At 35.0% G+C, this 23,839-nt stretch overlaps 6 protein-coding genes across 8 annotated transcripts; 2 read left to right on the forward strand and 4 right to left on the reverse strand.

The window, feature by feature from the left end:
• Nucleotides 1–3,835: 3,835 nt before the first annotated feature.
• Nucleotides 3,836–4,628, reverse strand: LOC140870783 (uncharacterized). The gene has a single exon (XM_073273181.1). It carries the CDS (start codon nucleotides 4,533–4,535, stop codon nucleotides 4,149–4,151), a length of 387 nt encoding a protein of 128 aa, XP_073129282.1. The 5' UTR covers nucleotides 4,536–4,628; the 3' UTR covers nucleotides 3,836–4,148.
• Nucleotides 4,629–8,638: 4,010 nt separating this feature from the next.
• Nucleotides 8,639–11,003, forward strand: LOC140870782 (uncharacterized). Its single transcript, XM_073273180.1, has one exon. It carries the CDS (start codon nucleotides 9,317–9,319, stop codon nucleotides 10,751–10,753), a length of 1,437 nt encoding a protein of 478 aa, XP_073129281.1. The 5' UTR covers nucleotides 8,639–9,316; the 3' UTR covers nucleotides 10,754–11,003.
• A 1,708-nt stretch (nucleotides 11,004–12,711) lies between these two features.
• Nucleotides 12,712–13,503, reverse strand: LOC140870793 (putative germin-like protein 2-1). Of its 2 annotated transcripts, none has more exons than XM_073273197.1 (2): nucleotides 13,357–13,503; nucleotides 12,712–13,250 (listed from the first exon to the last, which is right to left on the reverse strand). In XM_073273197.1, exons 1-2 carry the CDS (start codon nucleotides 13,466–13,468, stop codon nucleotides 12,712–12,714), a joined length of 651 nt encoding a protein of 216 aa, XP_073129298.1. In that variant the 5' UTR covers nucleotides 13,469–13,503. The 2 variants fall into 2 exon arrangements, with proteins under 2 accessions (XP_073129298.1, XP_073129297.1); XM_073273196.1 differs by having other exon boundaries at nucleotides 13,351–13,503.
• Nucleotides 13,504–16,705: 3,202 nt separating this feature from the next.
• On the forward strand, nucleotides 16,706–19,133 carry LOC140870792 (dihydroceramide fatty acyl 2-hydroxylase FAH1-like). 2 transcript variants are annotated; one of them, XM_073273195.1, is made up of 7 exons: nucleotides 16,706–16,886; nucleotides 17,420–17,487; nucleotides 17,583–17,672; nucleotides 17,761–17,957; nucleotides 18,116–18,221; nucleotides 18,482–18,628; nucleotides 18,707–19,133. In XM_073273195.1, the coding sequence occupies exons 2-7, from the start codon at nucleotides 17,437–17,439 to the stop codon at nucleotides 18,824–18,826; spliced, it is 711 nt and encodes a 236-aa protein (XP_073129296.1). In that variant the 5' UTR covers nucleotides 16,706–16,886; nucleotides 17,420–17,436; the 3' UTR covers nucleotides 18,827–19,133. The 2 variants fall into 2 exon arrangements, with proteins under 2 accessions (XP_073129296.1, XP_073129295.1); XM_073273194.1 differs by having other exon boundaries at nucleotides 16,707–16,886; nucleotides 17,416–17,487.
• A 653-nt stretch (nucleotides 19,134–19,786) lies between these two features.
• On the reverse strand, nucleotides 19,787–21,513 carry LOC140870809 (berberine bridge enzyme-like 22). Its single transcript, XM_073273210.1, has one exon. The coding sequence runs from the start codon at nucleotides 21,511–21,513 to the stop codon at nucleotides 19,933–19,935; it is 1,581 nt and encodes a 526-aa protein (XP_073129311.1). The 3' UTR covers nucleotides 19,787–19,932.
• Nucleotides 21,514–22,049: 536 nt separating this feature from the next.
• On the reverse strand, nucleotides 22,050–23,813 carry LOC140870796 (berberine bridge enzyme-like 21). Its single transcript, XM_073273202.1, has one exon. The coding sequence runs from the start codon at nucleotides 23,783–23,785 to the stop codon at nucleotides 22,172–22,174; it is 1,614 nt and encodes a 537-aa protein (XP_073129303.1). The 5' UTR covers nucleotides 23,786–23,813; the 3' UTR covers nucleotides 22,050–22,171.
• Nucleotides 23,814–23,839: the final 26 nt, after the last annotated feature.

Below are 23,839 nucleotides of genomic sequence, written 5' to 3' on the forward strand. Positions count from 1 at the left end.
TCGATCAAGTTCAGGCAAATTTTATAAGTAAAAAATCATAATCTTTCAATCCAATTAACTTAGGAAAATTCATTCCATTTTAGAGCCATTCTCTTTAATTTGGTTAAACTCCAAATTGTAATCCATCCATCATGTCCATTATCCAGTGTGATATATATATATATATATACACATCCATTGTCCGAACTGATTGATTACGGGCATTAAATACACCATGCATTTATTAGAAATTGGGGCAAGCAAAAAAAAAAAAGAGAGAGAGAGAGAGAGCGGCAATGTACAAATTACAGGCACATGAAGGGGTCTAAAGATACACAAAACAGTGAAAAGATTGGAGATAATAAATGGATGGCAGAAGGGGCTGCCTTTATTGGAATCAGACTGGCAGAGGCATTTTTAAGCAAAAAACAAGCTTTGTGTTAGCTTCCTCCCAATGGACAAAAATATTAAAATTTTTAAAAAGCTACGCCTACGATTTCCTCTCTCTCTCTCTCTGTCAAAGTGTAATGATGCAATGGCTTCTTCTTCTTCTTTCTCACTCTGCATAAATGTTGTTCATTTATTTATTTTTCGTGTTATAATATATATATATATATATATATATATATATATATACACCCACATAAGTTCCGTGTATACATACATCACATATGACCATATGCATGCATAATTATGTGTATTATTATACACAAGTATATATTGATTAATGTACTAGTTTGTATGTAATAGATGCACGTCTTGATTTGTGTTTAAATAAATAATGGAGAGCATGATGCTTGTTGAGAATCTAATCAATTTTATACACAAATTACAAGATTTAATTAATTGATGTCACACTTCCATAAACATGATATCATTATTGCATTTTATTTTAGCAGCTGGACCCAATCAACATAAATTATTTTTCTGCAAGTATATTGGAAGGTGAGGCATGCATATGATTTGGTTAAATATTTGACTCCACAATGATATAATATATATATATATATAGCTATTACAGTGAATAAATGGCGACTATATTATATATATACCAATTTGAAACCTAATCTCCTGATCATGACGCATATATATTGTCCCATATATATTTATATTGAATTTATTAATAAATCATCCATAGCCTTTGTTAGCCGACGCACTAATCAAGCCAAATCAGTGCTTTAAACACAATACATTGTTTATTTCCACTATTAATTCTTTTATATAAATTTTTCTGGCGTAAAATTTAAAAATCCGAATGAAATTAAGTTTTCTAATTATAATATGAAAAATCTTATCTTATAAATTGTAAAAAGAATATATAAACTACTAATTAACAGTTGAAGCTAAGTGATCCATATATGTTTGGTCAGTTGACTCAGTTCGTTCAGCGTTGCCATGCCAATAGAATTATTATTTTTTTTTTTTGTAAAAAAGAAAATACAGAGACTATATGCTATTTAGTTATTCATTAGATGGTAATTATAGAGATTAATTATGTATGTTAACGGGAAAGAGCCCCATATTTCTAATAATTGGTTTTTTAATTAACACATGGCTAAAACTTTCTTCATATAGACGTGTCAAAGAAAATATGTAGTTAAGGTGGAAGAATTTGATTTGTTTAAAACTAAAATAATTAGAGCAAAAGCGAATAATATAATAACAATATAAGGCTAGTAATTTTATAAGTTATATTCAAGAAATGATTAATAGCGTGAGATGTATATAATTAAACTAATGTATACATATTGTTTATAAAATTTGATTTCATGTGCAAATGTCATCATGATCTAATTAATTTTTTGGCAATATAATTTCGACGCATGCCAGGTTATGTTTTCAAACTGTGTACGTATAATCCTTTTTTTTTTTTGTGCGTTGATAAAATTAAATAAATATGTATATAATTGGATGTATTAATAATATGCATCGTTTGTTTGTAAAATTGACTGCATCGATCCAAATGAATCTTCACCACTGTGAGGTAAACACAGATCGGTAATTGATTACCTGAAAAGTCTTCACAAACACACTCCCCAGTTAATAATTATGCTCTAATCCAACAAACTAAAACATTTGTAAGAAAATAATAACTTAAATAAAAAAAAACCTAGTACCTTTTTATATGTTTTTTTTTACCCTTCCGTAATGGTTTGTTAATCAAGGTCGACAGCCAACCACCATAGCTACAATTTCGTATCACTCAATGAAAAAGTGTTTCCCACCACATATTTGATATCCCTTGGCACAAAAGAATCCAAAGAGGAAACAAAAGTAATTGACTTTTGGATTTTTACTCACTAGGTTGACATTTTGAATAAAAAGGGTTCACAATTTGAAAGCATCCTAAGCTTATAATTAAAACTCCGTATTTTTATATGCAGTTCAAAGTTTTTGTATATACGAGAGAAAAAAGGTAAGTATCATGAGATATACGATGACGATCGATTTATCATTACAATTAAAAAATGAAAATAATCTCATATATATTACTTTGATATTTATAACAAGGAGGATATAATGAAACAGTAAACATTTACTTGTTCAAAAAAAAATGTTAATTACTCTCTAATTTAATCAAAATTAGTAAAATAAAGAGAGAGAGATGAATTTGATAGATTGGGGCATAATACAATAGAAGAGAAGAGTCAATGGACTCATTTGGTGTCTTCTTGTCCCCCTAGCAATCCTGATAATGATGTGCATGTGAAACCTAACCCTTGTATTTATTTATTTAATTAATTATCTTATATTATATGGGAGAGGGAGAGGGAGAGGAGAGGGGTGGTGGGGCAGGCCCACTTGCGTGATTTTGCAAAATAAAACTCCTTTCCAGGCCTAGTCCGGGCCCATTTGGCCATGCACCAAAAGTGTGTGTGGGAGTTGAGCCTATTTCAAGCCCCCCAGCATGTAATTTCACTTTTTAATTCTAAAAAAATTACATGCCTTTGCTTCCATTTTACATCTCTCTCTCCCCCTCTTTTTGAGACAAACATTCATTGTAAGTATGGATGGTGGAGGTGGGTCCCACAATGTTGACCTAGCTAGTATGTGACATCATCGCACTTGTTTTACCTTATTTTTACCTCTATTCCCCCACCCCCCCCCCCCCCCCCCCCCCTCCTCTAAAATTCAATATATATGTGTGTGTTACCCCTAGCTCATAGCTACAGTCAAAATATAATATATACTCTGGGCTTGCAGTTGGTTGAATGAAAAAAATTAGTAAAAGCTTTCTTTTAGTTTAGGTGGTAATAAATAAGTAATCTTCTAATGAATTTCCTTATAGATACCATGGTCGAATTTGAATGTGATTCATCAATCAATCAATCAAATAAAATATTATTTTGATTTTGTTTTGTGTGGTCGAAAGGGGGTGGTTAGAGACCAAGGATGGACTTTGGATGAGTGGTCTTAAGTTTCAAAACATATGCTAAAAATGATTGATCTGGATACAGAAAATGAGGCCTAATCTTACGACATCATAGTTAATCCTTGGTTTTTAACAAACAACCCATGTAGTTGTTCTCCTCGCCATTTTAAGAAATTATTGAAGGGAAGAAAACATGGGAATTCAGATAATATGTTTTGACCCAAAAAACGTAAAAGCAGATATTGTTCTTTTCGTTGAGACATATAATTAGCTCGTCAATGTATGATAGAATAGTTCGTTCCTGAGATAGAGATGGGTAGAGTGACCAAGTCAAATGGGGGGTATCATTATACTCTGACGATGGTCAACACACCTGTAGCCCACTCTAATTTGGAAGCCTGTTAATCTTAATGGGCCGGCTTCCAAGAAGATGGACTTTTTTTAAAGAAAAAAAAAAAAACTAACTCGTCAACGTATTTACTTAATTTTAATGCACGGAATGAAATTTATGATATGGATCGACCCAAGCAAGTGTGTATTATTTACCAAATTAAAGTCCTACTTGACCCAGCTATTGCTTCAATTGAGATGGAATTCATTCGATTCTGATTTGATTTTTTGTTAACATTTCAATATAAACTAGTATCTATAACGTTCCGTTGAACAAAAACAATAAGTAAATGGTTTTGTTCCAGACCATACCATAATATTTTTTATTATAAAAAAGGGATTATTAATTAATCAACAATCAATCATAATCATTACACTTACAGCTCATTAACAAAAGTAAAACTACTTACTTACGAGGGCAGGTGGGAGCTGATGTGGACGAGATTCCATCGTCTTTCCGGATCCTGAAGAGGAATACGATTCCTGAAACAACCAGCAAAACGACGCCGGCAAGTCCACACACCGCACTGCCCACCAGCAACCCTATCTTCAGGTGATCCGATCTCCGGCTCCCGTCCTCGTTCCCCCACGTGTCGCTGATGTTCCTCGCTTCCGGCAGTGGTAGCGGCGGCGGCGTCGCTCCGCCGAAGAAGGCGAGCGTGCCGTTTTCTCGTGGAGAGCCTTCTTGATAGGCTAGACCGTGGTCCGATGGGCGGAGATCCCGACAGTTGGATTGGGTGATGAGTGAGAGTATGAAGGCCACGACGCCGTATTGGAAGAGATTGGGCTCCATATCTTGCTAGCGCGCGAGTGAACCTGATGGAACCTTTTTTTTGTATCCAACCCAAACCAAACCAAACCAAACCCAAACCAAACCAGTGGGCTTTTGACTAAATGGAAAGCAAGCACCAGTCCTTTTCTTCAATGGTTAGGTTAGCTTAACTGTACCCCGTGCTCAACTCATTGTCCACGTCCAACCACCCATCTTTGACGCCGCTCGCTCGCTCGCTTTAAAAATGTATCATAAATAATATATGCTTAAAATAATATAATTATATCCTTCAAAATTTTAATATCATAGGAACGTATTAATATGATAGTAATTCTAGCATTTCAGCCAAAAACACAAATAATTACATCATATAAATTATAAACTCAACGAATTTAAACATCTGCAATGCTAGCTAGTAGCTACTATACTTCACTTAGCTACAAGGTTTTACGTCTAACTCATCTATTAAAGTACGTAATAGAAACATAAATAATTAATGATCAGATAAACAATTTGTTGAAAAAAAATAAAATCTAAATGCTCTCTCCTCATTAGAACAAATTTCAAGAGATATATAAACTGTTCTGTTGTATTATCTATATATTACAGAAGGCTAGGCTTTGTTGGAGGCCAACGAGTTAGATACCGGTCTTGAAACAAAATCCTCTATAATTAACTTCAAGGCTATATATATATCTTGTGTTTCTGATGCATTTTAAATATCTCAAGAGGCCTGTTGAATATTTTCGTTTTATTCTCAATTTGTTATTTCCTCGTTTTTGTTTATTTCTATTTCTATATATCTGTAATGGAGCTGCCATGTTGTGGACGTTGTTAAAAATAATTTGATTTAGTGAGTTGAAAGCTAGCCAATAATATGAGCATAAATTTTAACATGGTCTTTACTTTTAATTACATAATCTCGTTATATTTATGTAATGTATGTGAAGCAGTTTGAAACTGAAATATGACCGATATTTAATTGGATTATCCTTGAAATATATATTAGCTAGGCCATCGGACCACAACTTCTGATCCTTTGGATTAATTGCCGCATTTTTATCTTGCATGCACCAAAAAATAACAGAGAATAATAATTATATACGAGGAATTAAAGCTGATGTTAAAAAGAAAAAAAAAAAGGACCATACATATATTGTATCAATTAAGAAGAGACAAAAGGTGTGCCTTTTGGGGGGATTTTAAGCTTTGACTCTCTCTCCTGTAGGAACGAGTGGGATTTTTGCTTTTCTGCAATCTTCCTAATTACCATTGTAATCAGTGAGCTTGATTATAATGCAGATTTTGAATTTGGATGACCCTTTTTAACTTGTCATCTCGCAACCCTTCTTTTTTTGGTGAACTTACAAAACGAATCAAATACCTAATTGATTTTCCAATCCTTCCTTTTGTGCGGTAGTGGAATGTGGAAATTAGGCAGAGGGGTATTTGCTGTTCTTGTATTTTTTCTTTTCAAGAAATTGCTTTAAGACTGGTCCATCTTGATGTGTACAAACTCTGCTTTATAACCCCGGCCCGGCCCACCCCAGGCCTGCAGGCCCCAAACAAATGTTATGGATTTCTGTCCTTGTCATTTGTTATATGTAACTCCAACACACAGAACCTTAGAAACTATTCAAAGAAAACTCACGACTGTTCTCACCCAAATAAACCAAAAAACAGCATCAACAACACAATTCTTACAAAGAACGAAAATTAAATGGGCTTATGGTCTTATTTCTGACTATAAGTACGTAGTCTAGCTTGTACTAATTAATAGTGATATCATGAGGAGCTTAATAGAAAACAGGCAGAGCAGATTGAGGCATTATGTTGGTGCACCCAAGAGATTTCTGCTCAAAGCCCGAGATTTGTACATAGACACCATGGTTAACTTTGATGGCAAAGTTGGTGGTTCTGCAACTCATATAACCCCCCTTCCCAAAAACTTCGCCAGATCTAGTTCGACCTGCAGACAAGATGCTGATAAGGAAAAGGATGTAGATGAGCTTTATAGATCCATCTCCAAGAAATGCAAAGTGAAATTTGATACGGCGAAACAATATTGTCCTAGGATGGACAGGAGTTACAGCATCGCGATAGGGAAAATGGGAACGATAGATGAAGAAGAACCTTGTGATTTTTATGAAAATGCAACGGCCCAGAAGATGAATGAAATCCTGTTTCCAAGAAGCACAAGTCTCGCTGTTACTAGGAGCAATGCGTACTACTAGCTAGCTAGTTACAAGAAATCGATAACATGTACGATCGTCATTTAATATTATATTATAATTTTTGTTTAAATTTGGTGTCAACAAGATAAGATAAATATTAATATTATTCAAATATATATATAGTTCTCATTTGAATATATATATGAGAAGGGGAACCGAAACATGACTTACGTACGTTAGTTTTAGTCCAATTTTATCTGTCTGAAATGACTTGACGAGAAGATCATCGTGCATGTATGAATCACTATCCCATTACTAATCATCTTCTGGGCCTGCAGATACTAGTTATTATGTACACAAAGGCTCCGTTTGTAGCCTATATTATTAATATGTGTATAATTTATCCTATCAAATCTCGCGTTCTTCTCATCTTATTAGTTATCCATCTATTAATTATTTATTCTACATCAATCAAATCATCAATTATTTATCTTACATCAATCAAATTATTTAATTTAAATTACTATATTACCCTTTATAAATAAAATTTTTTCATATTTTATTTTATTTTTAAAAAGGTAAAATGGTAATTTGTCATTTTTTAATATAAATTTTATCAATCAAATCAATAAATTATAATCCATCAATCAAATCAAATACTATATTCACTATCATTATTTATTTATTTTTTATTACATTATATTACTTATCTATGTATTATTTATCCCATCACACCTACCAAGCGGAGCCAAAGTGTGTAACATAATGTACGTATTATGTATACTTTGTTCTTAAATTCATGATAATGATTTTTTTCCTTCTTTTAATTTTAAATTTAAGAATAAATTATAGTTATTAAATTTAAAATGTGTTAAGATTACTAAACGCTTCACTAAAAGCGAATTATATTAACATCTCTTGCTTTATTAATGAATAGATTATACACACACACACACCCCGCACCTCAATTTAAATATTAATTTCTGCATGCTGCTTAAAGCTAGAAATAAATTTGATTCTTACATTATTTTTCATTGCATTAAAATCCCAAATGTTTATTCTTTGAATTATTGGCGTGAACTTTTCTTTAACTTTTAGAAAACAATATCATTCTTTAAGATTATTTGTTTGTCGTTTAAAAAAAAAATAGCGTCTCTTTTGCTGATCCAATCGCTTTTTCTTCTTTTACATGCGTTGTGTCCAAATTGGCTGCACCTTTTCCCATAGTTTCCAAAGCAATTTAGTTAGGAAACTCTTTTAAAAGCCACCGCGCCATGGAGTCAGACAGAAACAGCTTATTTCTTATTCATTGGTTGAGTACGTATTATTAGACCTACAATATTCTATCAATTGGATTAATAATACTAAAAAAATTAATTTTGCGACCCTAATATTGCATTTATTTTTTTGTTAATTTCACCGAATTTATATTTATATTTATATTTGAAATTGGAAAGAGGCGATCGAGCCGCATCAAATTCCGATCCAATTAAAATACAATAGCTATGATGTCTTTTTCAACATTTGGTAATATCCGATGATTTGGACATTCCACCAAACGTAGTTAATAATAATATAACATATAATATGACAAATTTTGGGTCTAAAAAATAACAAAGAAGCATCCAAGACCATCCATGGTGATAGCCGCTCAATCGTTTTTCTTAAATAACACATGATCTTATTCTTTTATTACTAATATTTTTCAATTGAAGGACAATCATTAAGAGCAAGGCCACGCCTTTGACGCATTCAATTATGATCCTTTTATTTTCTTGTTCGGTTTCGTACGTATATTATATTATAACAAGCAAGTGAACTCGTGGCTACTTCCCAAACGTATTTAATACATATAAATATTTCTTCTCTCACAACACTATCACCGCATTCCAAATATATATAATGCTATTTATCTGAAATATATAATCTAATGTTCACATTTCATATTATTATTTTTTATTTTACCAATCTCGTATCATTAAATAAATAAACTAATTTCAAATATTTTTTATCCTGTTAAAACTCTCAATAAATAATAACCTTATATGTGTGTGTGTGTGTGTGTGGATTGAGGTTAAATATTATTTCTTAATTTTTTTAGTAATCTACCTCTATTTATTAAACATTATAGCTACCAATAATTTTTGGATCACATAGAAAAAACATAAATCTTTGAAATTTTCTTAAACACATGAAAAATAAATTTTTGACATAGAAAATGGAGTGGTATACTAGAAAACGTGCGTTGATATTGTGCTAAAACAATACTAATATTTTCGTCCTAAAAACAACGAAACTCTGAGCTTTCTAAATGAATTAAAAATAAAATTAAATGAATGAGCAAGGGAATTTGCTTTGATTTCTTGGTTAGCTATATAAACAAACGCCTCATGTAATCCCCAGAGAAAACTCCCAAATTCTCTCTCTCTATCTATCTCTGGTTTCTGGATTCAGGACAAGGGTCTTGAATTCGTCTGTTTTCTGTCTAATAATAATAATTTATTTATCTTCTTAGATGTCCAAACCTTCGAGTTGGGGTTTTGCTCAGCTCAGAAATTTCATTTTGTAGTAGCCAAATTATAATCTCATTGCTGATGTGAGTTTCATCTTGGATCTGCCACTCTCACCATGCCATTCCCATGGAAGAAGGTGAAGAGCGCCAGAATTTCTCGATTGCTGAACGATCATCTGCTCAAGTCTCAGAAGCGCCGCGATGGCTCTTCTCTTGTGGTGGAAACGGGCTTTCCGACATCCCTTATCGATCTATTCATCAAGAATCGAGAAAAGCTGCAAAAATCATCCAAGAAAAAGCGTGGAACTTCTTTATCCCAGAATGATGTCGACGATCCGGTGATTGCAGGATCGCCTGCTCTTATCCCATCTCCTCCGCAGTCACCCTCTCGTGTGAATTCACAGGTAATCTCAGGATTACCTTTATATTGTTCTTCTCCCTTGCGAAGCGCCTCGATTTTGCACTTGTCTTCGGGCGTGAGTGAAATCGATGTGAGAGATCGTGATGGTGGTGGGGCTGAGACCAAGTGTGGTGTTGAAAGGGTTATGGATGCAAAAGGAGTTATCTTGGTGGGAGTAAAGATATTTTTGGTGGTTATTTTGGCGTTAGGGGCAAAGAAACTAACAGTAGGAATTACCATGTCTGCGTTCTTGTTGTGTTTCCTCGAGTGTGCAGGGAAACATCTGCGTGAATTGATGAAGCCATGTTCAAAGGCTAAAGGGTGGTTAATGTGGATGGCACAAAAGGTTCCGAGATTAAGACACAAGGATGATAGAGGAGTGGACCAGAAGAAAGGTGGTGTATCATTGTGGAACGAGCGGCAAGAGGGATCTCCCAAATCAGATCCTTCTTTAAGGTGCTGTGAATCAAGGCATCAGACTCAAAAGATTGAAATTGAGAAACCAAATCAATATCCGATTACTCTTATCGATGAAATACAACCAGAGGTGGAAATAGTGGAGGATTCCTGTTTTAAAGGGAGATTTAGGAACCAGGAAAATGACTCGGATGTGGTTATTGGGAAAGATAAGTCTCTCTTTGAAGTGGCAAAACTGAGGAGAAAATCACGGCAAGATAAAATAAAATCAAAGGTGAAGTTATTTGTACCAAAGAAATTTCGGAGTTTAAGAAAAGAACACATCTTTGGAAGTCTTAAAGTCCTTCAAGAGGATAATGATGTTGCCGTATGCGAAGAACAAGGAACGGAAGGATGCGAGGATGAATGGGAATCAGAGACTACCAGCAGATTATCCTCTACTTCGAGCAGAAGATTCGAAGCAGAAGATTTCATGGATTCAAGTTATGCAGTTGGTTTGCGGGAGATTGACGAGGAAGTAGCCACAAACAAGGAAGTGGGGGGAAAGGAAACAGAATCTGGGATGAGTTGGAGTTACCTCGTGCTCTGTTTAACTGTTCTTATTGGACTCATCGGGGGTCGTGTTTTTGCGCTCTTGCTCACCTTATCGTGGTTTCTTGTGTTGAAATTAAGCAAGACACTACCTAGGTACAGAGAGGTGTCCATGATCAAAACTTTTGATGATAGGTCTGGTTAGGAATTTTGGATCTGTTTTATTACAGAAGCTCTGGTTTCAACTTCTTGTTCTTGGTTTTTTTGGTTTCTTTGGATGTGCTATTCTGGGGTTCAGATGGTTATTCAACCTTTTGTTGGCCACTGAATTGGGGTGTTGTGGCTTTCACCTGTAAATTTATAGATAAAAAGATCATAATGTAAGTTAATCGAAAAGTTGCAATAGTTTTCTACTTTCTGGTATGTGTTTCGCTTTTTAATTGTAATGGACAATTCTTTACATCCATGACAAGTACATGAAGCATTCTGAGCTATTACATGTTGGTTCTATCTAATTGTTATGCTCTTAAACTTCACAATGAAACTACATGTACCCATAGTTATGGTTAAGGCTGGAAACTTGTGGGATTGCATCACACCTTGGTTGTTGTAAAGTTGCTTTATTTGCCTTTTGTTTTCCCCATTCCTTCTTCCACTCTTCCCTAGATTATAGGTTTGAGTTGGTTGGTGGTGCGAGCTTTTGCTACGCTATCTGCATGACTCTAACCTACAATAGAGTTGTTGACAATAACTGCAAGGGAAATTTTTTGCATATGATTTTAACAGGAGTTTAATTTTGTGCTAGCTATCCCCTCTTGACAAATTATCAAACAAACGGAGCATCTTATGAGAGCGACGGTGGCCCTGCTTGATATGCAAATCTTGTTGAATGCTTTTAGTGTTTCTCTGCAAACGAGACTCACGTTTGTGAGTTGTTCTTCATATTCATGTTGCCCTGAACTCGTGGGTGAGTGGACCCTTTTGAGTCCATAAGTGAGAAGCTAGCTGTCTCTTTCTTTAGGGAAAAGTTGATTCCTGGGTCGTTTTTGAATTTTGTATCTCTGATGGTGGAAAAGACAAGATTTTTTCGTTAAATAGGAGATACTTTCGATCCGAAAGCATCCTGTGAATTAAAATCTCAACGTTTCAGATAAGTATGATTCTTTATTTCATCCACTTTTTGTTAAAAGTCAAAAAATGGAGAGCCTCACGGGCCTTTGAATAAGAACATAAATAGGATTAAGGATATAGGGATATATATAGTCATATAGATATATAAATGCAAAATATTGTCATTAATTTGTTGTGCAAGGGTTTTTTTTTTTTTTTTTTTAATGTTTTTGTTTTTGTTTTTAAATGATATTGTTGGCTGATGATGAATCGGTGAGATAACGATTCATTAATGCTAGCTATTCGAATACAGACCGTGGAGTGGCTGCTGCCTTTTTCACTTTTCAAGCTAATTGTTGCATATTGCCCCATCTTTGTTGATTTATTAGCAAAAACAACCCCCACAGAGAACCTAGAAGAAGAACATTCTATTGTTGCTTCATGTTGAGATTTGTAGGAAATTAAATACATATATAGATTGGGATTATATTCACTTTCAGGTTCTCTATGCGGTTTTGCGTGTACCTAACATTTTAACAACGCTTATGTGGCACTCAATCATTAGACGTATAATTCATGACATTCAATAGATGAAGGACATCTCATTATGTGCACAATGGATGAACGCGGTAGATGTGCAGGATAATACAATTGTATATATATATATATATTTTGAGTTATGAGAGGAGATTGTTACAATTGAGTCTTGAACTTGAGACCCCGTCTGTAAGGCCCGAGATTATTTAATTTTAATCCGAATATATTTATTTTTAAATTAAATATACTTGGATTAAAATTAAATAATCTCGGCCTTACACCGCCTCAAACTCAGAACCTTGGTGCTTGATGAAATACAAGTTATCGACAACTATGTCTATTGAGTGTTCAGATATTTATGTCGGTATCATGAATGTCAGATTTACAGTGTACGCCTCCTCAATTTATGAAATAAACTTGTATAATAAATGAAAGAAAGAAATAAGAAATTAAACCAAAGGATGATGATGATGTTCAAGTTTCATGCATGTGTTCACTGTCATGATAATATGCCAATTAATTAAATGGCGCTTGCAGCTTGTTGATTACCGACTTGTCAACCTGAAAAGCCTTGGCCAAACCATGGACGTTTATAGGCGGATTCGACCCGAAAATGGCATTGGCAATGGCTATGACACCAGGATTTTGACTGCTCAAAAAGGCCATGGTGACAGCATTCCCTTGTCCGATATTTTCTTGGAAATGAATGAGCCCGAATGGGAAAACAAACACATCACCCTTTGCAAGTACTTTGGAAACAAGGCGGTTTTCGGGATCCGATGTCACGAACCCCACGAGCACTGTCCCTTCTAGCACTATGAGAATCTCGGAGGCCCGTGGGTGGCGGTGGGGTGGTACGACACCTCGAGGGGCATAGTCGACTCTTACCGTGGAGAGGCCGAGTGTATTGAGGCCTGGAATTTCATTAACAGTTGGGCGATTTATGAAAGATCCCAATGGATTAGAAGTGTTCCCTGGAACATGAAGACCTCTGAAAAGAAAGTGATCTGCGGTCACTTGCTTGGGGTCTAGGCAAGCAAATCCGTTCACTCTAACTGCATGCGCGCAGTAAGATCGAATTAATACAAACATGAAATTAATCTAAGAAAATATCAATTAGGAAACAAATTAATCTGCCAGTATATATGTATATACCTGCACTAGTTTTGAAGTCGGCAACACAAAAATCTTGGAGGGGACTTGGCTCATGGGCTTGGCCTAGGCTACTCAAACTTAATGCTAACAGACTTAAGGTTAGCATCAACTTTGCCATCGATGAATAATATCTCTAATTTTGATCAATTCTAATTTCACCAAGGTAATTTAATCAAGATTAATTTCTACACGTTGTAATGTATTTATTAATTAGTTTGATGGTGTATATATATATAAGATCAAGGATCGATGGATTACCAGAAAATATAATAATTGATTAATTAATTGCCAAGTCAAGCTACTACGTATATATATATACTATGCAACATTCAGAACAGGTCGTTATGCAGTTAAAATATTACAACTACACGAATGGAATTGTGACCATTAAATTAATTAACAATTCAAGATATATACTAAGCATGCATGAACAATTCTAATTAGTCATTACTCATTCATTATTCAATAATAGTTTTATGCTTATTAATAATAATTGCCAAGTCTTCATTTGACCTTTTCAACTTGCATATGTCATGTAGTTGTTGTAATTTTTCTCTATTTGAAGTGGTCTTTTTGATACACATTTAAGATAAAATTTTGTGCATCCAAAAATTATTATCTCTTGGCATGCATGCATAGGTACTATAATTTCTTATGTTCTTAGTTGCAGATGTAAATATTTTAATATGTAACATGATCAAGAAAGTCTCGTTTTCTCCGGTTTTGTTCTTTTCGTGTGGTTTCTGAACTTTGTTAGAGTTTTTTTTTTAAAAAATAATTTTATGAACTTGTTAGAGTTGCCTTTCTGAGATAATTAATTAAGTGATGTTTTATTTAAATTTAAAATTACCTTCATCGCATGCAAGCATCAAAGACAAAATTCTTAGCAATTACAATGTCTCTAGGATCAATTAGATTTGAGTCGGTAACTTGATCCTGGAATTAACCAGGTTAATGATATATAAAAGAGTGAAAAATATAACTTCTAATCGAATGTAAGTCCCGATTCTGTGAAGACCCGAAAATTTCGAGCCAACTTTCACCTAACAACAACACAATGGTCCAATTGAAATGCCCATCAAATTCACCTAATTTTCGAACCATGACTTATCCAAAATGTTAACATCGTTTCAGCGCTCAATTTTTTTAAAAAAATTGAAGAGTCTCATTGATGGCACAATTACCAAAATTATCACATGTGCTCATCAAAATGTAACCACCATTTTGATGTTTTTATTACCATAAAAATGCCGCTTATGGGCCTATGGCCATACAAGTGAGACCTTTCAGCTAGGAATGACAGCGGGGTGGGTTTGAGTAAACCTGATACTCGCCCCGCCTTCCTTTGAATCCGTCCCGTCCCGCAGACTCAACGGATTTAATTTGGGTTAGACCCGTTAGACTTGTCAAATTTTATATAATTTAAATTTTATTAAATAAAAAATTTAAATAAGTTAAAAAATTAATAAAAAATCATTAAATTTATTTTTCAAATTTATATTAACAATATTTAGGACAAAAAATATTTTCACAAGTTAAAATGTATCATTTTTTATTTAATTAATAATTAAGAACTAAATAAATTTTATAATAATATATTTTCATATTAAAAATATCATGATATATTAAAATCATTTTAACCCAAAAATATTATAAACTCAAATTATGAATAAAGTATTGATTATTTAATATAATTATATATTATTAATATATATATATATATATATATATTCGGCCAAACCCGGGACCTGCCCCGAACCCGCATATGGACCCACTTGCTGAGTGTTTCCCAAACACTCATCTCTTATTTCCCTCTTCAATATATGGAAGAAGATTAGCTAGAACATAGAAGAGGACGAGCAACACCTGTTTTGGGTTCGTGATTAAGTTGAGACATGAAGATTCAAGCATCTGTTTTAGTTTTAATTTTTACTACGTTATCGCTTTCGCACTTGCGTTTTTCGCTATAAAAATAATTATGATTTATGTAATAAACTGACTTTTGCCTATTTCATATACTACGTGACTTGTTGTTTCGTGATTTTGAATTGTTAAACAACGTCAATGACACGCTTCGATTCCGAAACGTGATAAATTTGACATGTCAGTTATACCTTCCTCAGGCGGGGATGCAAATATCCGAAATATAACCAATGTAATTAAATAATGTAGAAATTAATATTTGAATGATATGAATACAAGATTATGTAACTAAAAATCGAAAACATTATTTTTACGATGAAGAGAAGTTAATGAAATGTTAAATTTGAAAGTTGAATGAACTAGATTAATTGTTGGAACGTTGAACTAGAACTAAAAACTAGAAATATGCATATTGAAAGCAAAACTACAGACTAAAATTGCAAATATTTTCTCTTTGTTCCTTGAGCTGATTCCTCGACTGTCCAAGTTATTGGTCGTCGGTCGATTCTTTACTGCATCTTTTTGAGCTTTAATTTACGGTGGCCAACAATTAAATTTAAAATACTTAATGAATTAACTCATAAATTAATTAATTCATTAAAGTAATAGGCTAAATTAATTTATAGGCCAAACATTAGTACTTGGATTCGAATGAGATCTTAGTCAACACGCTCGGAATAGATGTTCGTGGCCGAACGCAACGCAACCACAAGGTCCACAACTCCTCTTCCATTTGGAAAAAGATTTTTTTTTTTTTAATGTTAAAACCTTAAATTTAATATTTTATTATATATACATGATCATTTGAAATTTATATTTCTACTTTGCTAAAAATATTATTTTAGTAATTTTAGAATTTTTTTAATTAATTATTTTTTTGAGCAATTAATTTATTATTTAAAAAATTTTAGAATTGATATTTTTAATATATTTATATAATTATTTAGTTTTCAAACCAGGGTAAATCCAGAAATGATACTCTGCAGACCCTTACCCTGCACATTTATGGGCGCCTGCTAACGTGGCGCGCCCACAACCACACAAATTTTTTATTTTTTTTTTTAAAAAAAACGGCTGACCAATCATGAACCGCCACGTAAACGGTGCCCATGTTATTCTGCACCCTAGGGTGCAGGGTATCAAAATTAAGGGTAAATATATATATTTTTGTATATATATATACATCTTTTAGATTTTAAAATTTAAATATAAATATATTATTTATTATATTATGCAATTCGATCTATTGGATCGTTTTATTTGAAAATATTGATATAAAGATTTACGGGCGATCCAGTAGCAGAATGAGAGGGCCATATCAAACTTATTAGCTATTGGGCCAGATAAGTAGAGCCCATTTCGGATATGGACGGAATATTCTGGCTGTGCAAATATTGAGCTGTACACCAGGCTGGCAACAGAACGTGAATGTTTTGGCCGATTCGATTGGATTCCTCCAAATCAGCGGTCACGATCTTTTCAAAATCTACTGCTTTCTCATGATTCTTGTTTTATTTTGAATTCCGGAGGTTTGTTTTCAGAGAAGTGCTGTCACTGCACTGTGCTACAACTCTCGGCTAAAGTTCACGATTTTATCGGCATTGTACTACCGGGTTACATTCCTTTCTTGTGATCTGTGGTTTCTTTCAGAATTTTAGCTTTTCGCTTTATTTATTTTAGGGAAAGGGATAATGTTGATGTCTGCCAAATCCATCTGGCTTTAAATGGTTTTGATTACTTTTTTTTTCTTTAATGATCAAGATAATAATTCCCGTTACCCATCTGTATTTGATGCTACGGCTTTTGTTACCAGTTCTATACTTGAGTGAATCTCGCGAGTTTATGTTCCATTTCTTCTTTATGTCGAACGCAGAGACAATCATATTATACCTTGTGTCAATATTTCTTTGCATTCCAGTTTTTTTTATTGAATGAGTCGATTTATTCATCTAGTAGGAAAACAACTTGTGTTCTCTGTATGATGGAACGACTCTTTAGTCTTTGTCTCCATATTAAAGATTCGATTGCTTTAATTTAGCATTCAGAATTGATATAAATGCTATGCCATTGCCCTTTTTATTTGCTTGTTTGGTGTTCGTCACTTCTGGCTGTTTAGATCTTATGTTTTAACTTTGTTAACAGTAAGATCATCGAGGAACCAAGATGGTTGCACAGGGATTTACTGTGGACTTAGATAAGCCCCTTGTTTTTCAGGTAACAGATGAATATATTACACATTATTGTTTTTAATCATGTTTTTGTGTTCTGGCTGTCTCAAAAAGACCCCCACTTGTCTTGAAATTTCACAGGTTGGGCATCTTGGTGAGGCTTATCAGGACTGGGTTCATCAGCCCATTGTGGGCAAGGAACCTCGATTTTTTGAAAATGATATTTTGGAGGTGTAATTCTTTTTCTTTGTTGCGCCGAGGACACTGGTTCTTTGTCATTGTTCTCCAATTTATAAGATGTTTATTCTTCTTCAAACAGTTCCTGACAAAGAACGATTGGTGGGTAATTCCCCTTATTTGGCTCCCAGTGGTCGGATGGTCCCTTTCGATCGCTGTTAGTAAAGGAAATTCAATCCCTCAGTTGTTCCTGATGGTAGCATTTGGCATTTTTGTCTGGACGTTACTAGAATATACTCTGCATCGATTTCTATTCCACATTAAGACAAGGAGTTATTGGTTAGTTTGCTCTTGCGCCATCTCTTGATCCAATTTGGTTTTCCTGTTGTGCGTGCTGTATCAGGAGCTTTATTTTTAACCCCTATTGCTGCTCCAGACTCAAATTTCGCTAGTTTTCCCTTCTTGTGTTATCTCTTGATTAAATGCTTTCCTTGCAGGGGCAACACACTTCATTATCTACTTCACGGTTGTCATCATAAGCACCCTATGGACGGTTTGCGACTTGTTTTCCCTCCTGCTGCAACTGCTATTCTCTTGGTGCCAGTATGTGTTTCATCCTAACTTTCTTTTCAACAATCATTTTGCAGTTCAACCAAATTTACCTACTAGTGGACTAATTTTGTTCTCTATATGTGAGTGAAAAACTGTACTTTTTAAATGATTCAGAAATAAAACAAGCTGCAATGGACGCAATTCAATGTAAACTGAAGTATGAATCCAATAAAAATTATGGAATTTGTGGTGTCGGTTTATATTAATGTTTTTACTTGTTGATTTTTCATGTTTACCTAAATCAATTGCAGTTTTGGAACTTGATAAAACTCTTATCTTCTCCTTCCACTGCCCCCGCATTCTTTGGTGGTGGTCTTCTTGGCTATGTGATTTATGATGTAACTCATTACTACTTGCACCACGGGCAGCCAACCAGCAAAGCACCAAAGGCTCTCAAGGTGAAGATTCATATGAATGAATCATTTTGTTAGCCGTGATGGGATTTTCAAATGACTTTTCATTTTTCGGCAATGCAGAAATATCATCTAAATCATCATTTCCGCATCCAGAATAAAGGCTTTGGCATCACTTCCTCACTCTGGGACAAGATATTTGGAACCCTACCTGCATCAAAACAAGCTCAAAAGAGTAGATAATTTATTCTTTAGATTCATGTCATGAATAGTTGAGCAAATTCCAGTCAAGCTTGTCATAATCACCATTTTTTACTCAATCTCTTGCGTGTATGTGTTGTTTCTGAGCAAGTTTGGATGTTGATCATGTGCACACTTCTGTGGGAAATGTGTTAGTTATTTGATTGTTTTGGTTGAAATATCAAGTTTTAGCATGTACAAAAAATTTATGCAAAGGTTTATGTTAGGATTTATGCCAAAAATATGCAGCAGCGCACATTCTATGGAAGCAGAATTTTTGAAACTGTAATGTCAATTGGTTCTAGTCATGCGTCCCATTTGTTGCCAGATTATTGTCAATAATTTTCGTTTATATGCTTAAAACAAATCTTCTGCTTATCATCAGTCGTCGAGTTTTGCGCACTATTGATCTATGGCCTCTGTATAATTGTTTGCTAGATTCTTGTAGTGTCCCTAAAATATAGACTGGATTAGCATATTTCAGTGAATTGTTCTTTGTTCTTCCTTGCCACACCACCCATCTCTAAATTTTGAGTTTCTTGACCGTAAAAGTTTGATATGCAACCCATTCAGAACCTTGGCTAAATTCATAATTTTAAAAATTTACAGATTCAAATTTTAAATAAATTAGAAACGAGAAATCAAATTCCAGTGAGCTAATTTGCTTATCACAGCAGAAATTTCAGGCAAAACATTTAGCTTATGTGCCTTTGAACAAATGTTTACAGAGTAGAGTTAAATCAGAATCTTGGAATTGCTTGGGCAGGGTAGCCAATAACAAAAATACAGGATCTGAAGTGTCCCAGCTGCAAAATCCACCTTTTGAGACAAAAAGAAGAACTTTTATATTTCATCAAGCAAGTTGTACTGTTCTAATAGACTCTTCCCTTGATTCATCGTAAAGCACAACAGCTTTTCTGAACTCTACTATAAATAATACTTTGCCCAATCGTTACAGCATGCTTGAGACAAAAGGCACAACAGTACTTTTATAAAACCAACATGGAGGGAGACTCGCTGATATAACAGATCCTAAGTGATGCATATTGTTTAAGTGTTTTCTATGAAAATTATTTAAGGATGTTGGCACAGCGGTGGCATCTGATTGGTCACGCCAGAAGGGGAATGCTCTGTTCATGCTTGAAAAAGTTCCGGGGATCAACCCGACTCTTCACTCCTGCCAATCTTTTGAAGTTTCCCTTGAAATACTTTTTACCCCAAATCACATGTGAATGGCTGATATTATGATTCTGAATGTTGACTCCTATATCAAGATCCCTGTAGTTTATGTAGGATGCTCGTGGAGAGCTTGAGACATACGGTTCCATGTAATCGTAAAGCTCTCTGATCCAGTTCTCATGTTTCTTGGATTCGGTATCCCCATTCACTACCCATTTCACTAAGTACTGTATGTTGATCAGATTTCCTTTTCTGTGCGGGAAAGGCAGTGCAGATTCTGGGATTTCCTCCATTCTTCCGCCGAAGGGATCCATTATCAAGAATGCTAACTTTTCTTGCAGAAATCTTTTTCGAATCCCTTCAAATGTGTTCTCTGGTATGGGTTTCTCCACGAAATCTGATTTTGCCTTGAAGTAGCTCTTATATTGGACGGTTCTATCCAGTAAAAGTTCCAGGGGGTCACTTTGCTGATATCCAGTGAAGTACATAACAGATTCTATCCAACTCATTTCGCTACACTTTTTCTCTGTTAAACCTAATTCTGGGAAGCTATTATTCATCAATGGAATTAATTCATTTTTTGGTCCGAGAAATAGGGAGTTAAACAAGACCTCTACCACTTTCTGCTTGGCTTTGCCATCTATATCTGAACCTTGAATCACAACTCTGATGAATAAATCTTCCGGCAGCTTGGTTGCTACGTGTTGCCATTGCTGGACAAGTCCTATACCTTCTTGATTTAGAGTCTTGTGTAGTGTAAAAACAGTCACAACTGGTGGAACTCGAACCAACTTGATTTTCCAACCAATTATTACCCCAAAACTACCTCCTCCACCTCCTCGAATAGCCCAAAATACATCTTCCCCCATTGATTTTCGATCAAGAATCCTTCCCTCTGCATCCATGAAATAAGCATCAATGATATTATCTGCCGCTAGGCCATATTTTCTGACCATGGTTCCGAGCCCTCCTCCGCTAAAGTGGCCTCCAACACCCACACTTGGGCATACTCCTGCAGGAAATCCAAGAACTCCACTCTTCTTAGTGATGTGGTAATATAACTCGCCAAGCGTTGCCCCTGACTGAATCCATGCTGTTTCCTTCTCCAAATCGATGCTAATGGAACGGAGATTGATGAAATCGATTATTATATATGGTGTTTTGCAAAGGAAAGATAGGCCCTCATAGTCATGGCCTCCACTCTTGACTCTGATTTGCAAACCATGCTTCTTGCTGCAAAGGATGGCTGCTCTGATTTCGTCAGCATCGTATGGTGTGATTATGAATCTAGGTTTGGAGGACGTTGAGTTTAACCATCTGGGATTTTGTTCTGCGGATTGCAAGAGATTTAAATATGATTTAGAGCTCGGAGTGTGTATGTATTTAAAGGAATTAATGTATGATTTGGCAGAATAAATTGACATGCACTCGACAAATTCTTCGTATTTCGCATCACAAAATGTGAGGAAAAATGAAAGCAAAAGCAGGACTTGGACTGAATGAGAGATCATTATTCCAATATCTCTTGGTGAGTTAAAGCTAAATGTTTCACGCTATATATTATTGATTTGGAGAAGGAAACAGCATGGATCTGTAGCACGTTGGAATGTTTATATTTTATGGCAATTAATGACATGTATTTTAGCTCTAAAAAACGATGATTCCTAAGAACATTATAAAATTAGCTAAATTTCATGGAACTTTTTTGAATGTCACTTTGCATTTTAGTCGGCAGTTTCTTTATACCATTACACAGTACTGTAGGAGTATCAAAATGAAATTTAACATTAATTTACCAAATAGTATTTTTATGGGACGAAAAAGCCAAATTCCTGAATCATTGTTTAGAGAAGCAAAGCATTTGTCATCCTTACTATGCTTCTTACGTTCTTAGTTATGCTTTCAGATGATTACATGATATTTTCTTTTTTCACAGTTTGAATCTCTTTTGTTGATTTGAATCGTTCACACAGTTGATGTATAACTGAAGAAAGTAGCTGACAAATAACATAATCTCTTTTTTGACAAGATAACATAATCTCTTTGATTCAACATAGGGTGGCAGAATGCATAAATGAAACTACAAATAAGTTAATTTCAATGCATATATATATCTTGAAAGTTATTCACTCTCTGTAATGTTAAAACATAATTATTTTTTGTCTTGCATTACTGTGAAGAAGGAAGAGGCGGAATGCTCTGCTGGCTCCTGAAGAAATTTTCTGGATCAACTGCTGTCTTTACCTTAACCAGTCTATCAAAATTCCCTTTGAAATACTTCAACCCGTATACCTTCGCTTGGTGGTAAGTATTATTACCATTATCGGTGACGCCAATATCAAAATCCCTATAATTGAGATATGCTTCTCTTGGATTCTTTGACACGAAAGGAGTCATGTAATTATAGAGAAATCTTGTCTGCGTAATGTACTTGTTTTCGGCTTCAGGCCCTCCTTCCTTCCAGTTGGCAAAGTACTGAATCTTGAATATGTTACCTTTTCTATGTGGAAATGGTGTTTTTGACTGAGAAATTGTACTCATTTTCCCACCATAAGCGTTGAAAACCATCCCGGCTTTTCCTAACTTCATAATCATCTTCCACAGCCCCTCCAACCCATCTTTTGGGATCGGAGTTTTCAGGTAATCTGATTTCCTCTTGTTGAAGTTGAGGGCATCCGAGTTCCTTTCAAGCAACACCTTTTCTGATGTTCCATTGTCGTAATTTGCCCAGTATAGAATTGATTGAATCCAGCTCATTTCTGTGCAATCTTGTTTTGTTAATCCCAGTTCTGGGAATTGGGATTTCATTACAGATACTAATCCATCAGAATCACCAAGAAATAATGCAATAAATGACACTTTGACAGTCATCCCCTGATCTGCTGATTCTTTCTCTGAATTCATGATCTTATCTTTCTTAGTACCTGGTTGTATGAGAACCCTTATGAAGAGATCATCAGCTACCTTGTTAGCTAAGAATTGCCAACGGTAAACAATGTCTGTAACATTCTCTTCCAACGTCTTCATGACCTTAAAAACCGTCACGACGGGCGGTACACGCACTAGTTTAATCTTGTATGCTGTTACAACTCCAAAACTAGCCGCCCCACCTCCTGTGATTGCCCAGAAAAGGTCCTTCCCCATCCCTTTTCGATCCAAAATTCGACCTTTGACGTCAACAATTCGTGCATCCAACAAATTATCAACCGTAAGGCCAAATTTACGTAACATGTTACCATAACCACCCCCGCTTATGTGCCCACCAACCCCGACAGTGGGGCACACCCCTGCAGGATATCCATGTACTTTGCTTTTTTCCCAGATTCGGTAGTAGAGTTCACCAAGTGTTGCCCCAGACTGCACCCAAGCAGTTTCATCCTTTATGTTGATATCGATTGATCTGAGATTGAACATGTCGAGAATGATAAACGGGACGTTGGAAACATAAGAGATACCTTCATAATCATGGCCACCGCTGCGGATTCTGAGCTGCACATCGATCTTTTTTGCACAGATGATGGTTGCTGACACTTGAGATTCATTGGTAGGGGTGACTAAAAGTAAAGGTTTTCTTGTGGTGGAAGTGTTGAAACGGGGATTTTTTATGTAATCTTGTACAAGTTTGGCGAAGGAAGAATTCTGAGGACCGTAGACAATGTTAGAGATGTGATAGTTGGGTTTAATGTTGTCTGATAAGCATCGGAGGAACGGGCCATAAACCGAATCCGAGGTTGCCGCAGTACTGCACGAAAAAAAAAGTACCAGCAGCTGCAGCAACATCATGAAGAGATGAGAAGATTGGCGATAATTGTTTCCCATTTTCTTGGTGCTTTGCTA

Source organism: Henckelia pumila, unplaced genomic scaffold (genome assembly GCF_033568475.1).
Source record: "Henckelia pumila isolate YLH828 unplaced genomic scaffold, ASM3356847v2 CTG_254, whole genome shotgun sequence".
Taxonomy (NCBI): domain Eukaryota; kingdom Viridiplantae; phylum Streptophyta; class Magnoliopsida; order Lamiales; family Gesneriaceae; genus Henckelia; species Henckelia pumila.

What these genes read in the sequence shown, in the direction of transcription:
- LOC140870783 (XM_073273181.1), bottom strand. Translation starts at nt 4,535, where the DNA reads ATGGAGCCCAATCTCTTCCAATACGGCGTCGTGGCCTTCATACTCTCA.
- LOC140870782 (XM_073273180.1), top strand. Translation starts at nt 9,317, where the DNA reads ATGCCATTCCCATGGAAGAAGGTGAAGAGCGCCAGAATTTCTCGATTG.
- LOC140870793 (XM_073273196.1), bottom strand. Translation starts at nt 13,468, where the DNA reads ATGGCAAAGTTGATGCTAACCTTAAGTCTGTTAGCATTAAGTTTGAGT. An exon ending in CGACTTCAAAACTAGTGCAG is followed by an intron (nt 13,251 to 13,350) that starts GTATATACATAT and finishes GCGCGCATGCAG; the next exon opens with TTAGAGTGAACGGATTTGCT.
- LOC140870792 (XM_073273195.1), top strand. Translation starts at nt 17,437, where the DNA reads ATGGTTGCACAGGGATTTACTGTGGACTTAGATAAGCCCCTTGTTTTT. An exon ending in ATAAGCCCCTTGTTTTTCAG is followed by an intron (nt 17,488 to 17,582) that starts GTAACAGATGAA and finishes GAAATTTCACAG; the next exon opens with GTTGGGCATCTTGGTGAGGC. An exon ending in TTGAAAATGATATTTTGGAG is followed by an intron (nt 17,673 to 17,760) that starts GTGTAATTCTTT and finishes TTCTTCAAACAG; the next exon opens with TTCCTGACAAAGAACGATTG.
- LOC140870809 (XM_073273210.1), bottom strand. Translation starts at nt 21,513, where the DNA reads ATGATCTCTCATTCAGTCCAAGTCCTGCTTTTGCTTTCATTTTTCCTC.
- LOC140870796 (XM_073273202.1), bottom strand. Translation starts at nt 23,785, where the DNA reads ATGATGTTGCTGCAGCTGCTGGTACTTTTTTTTTCGTGCAGTACTGCG.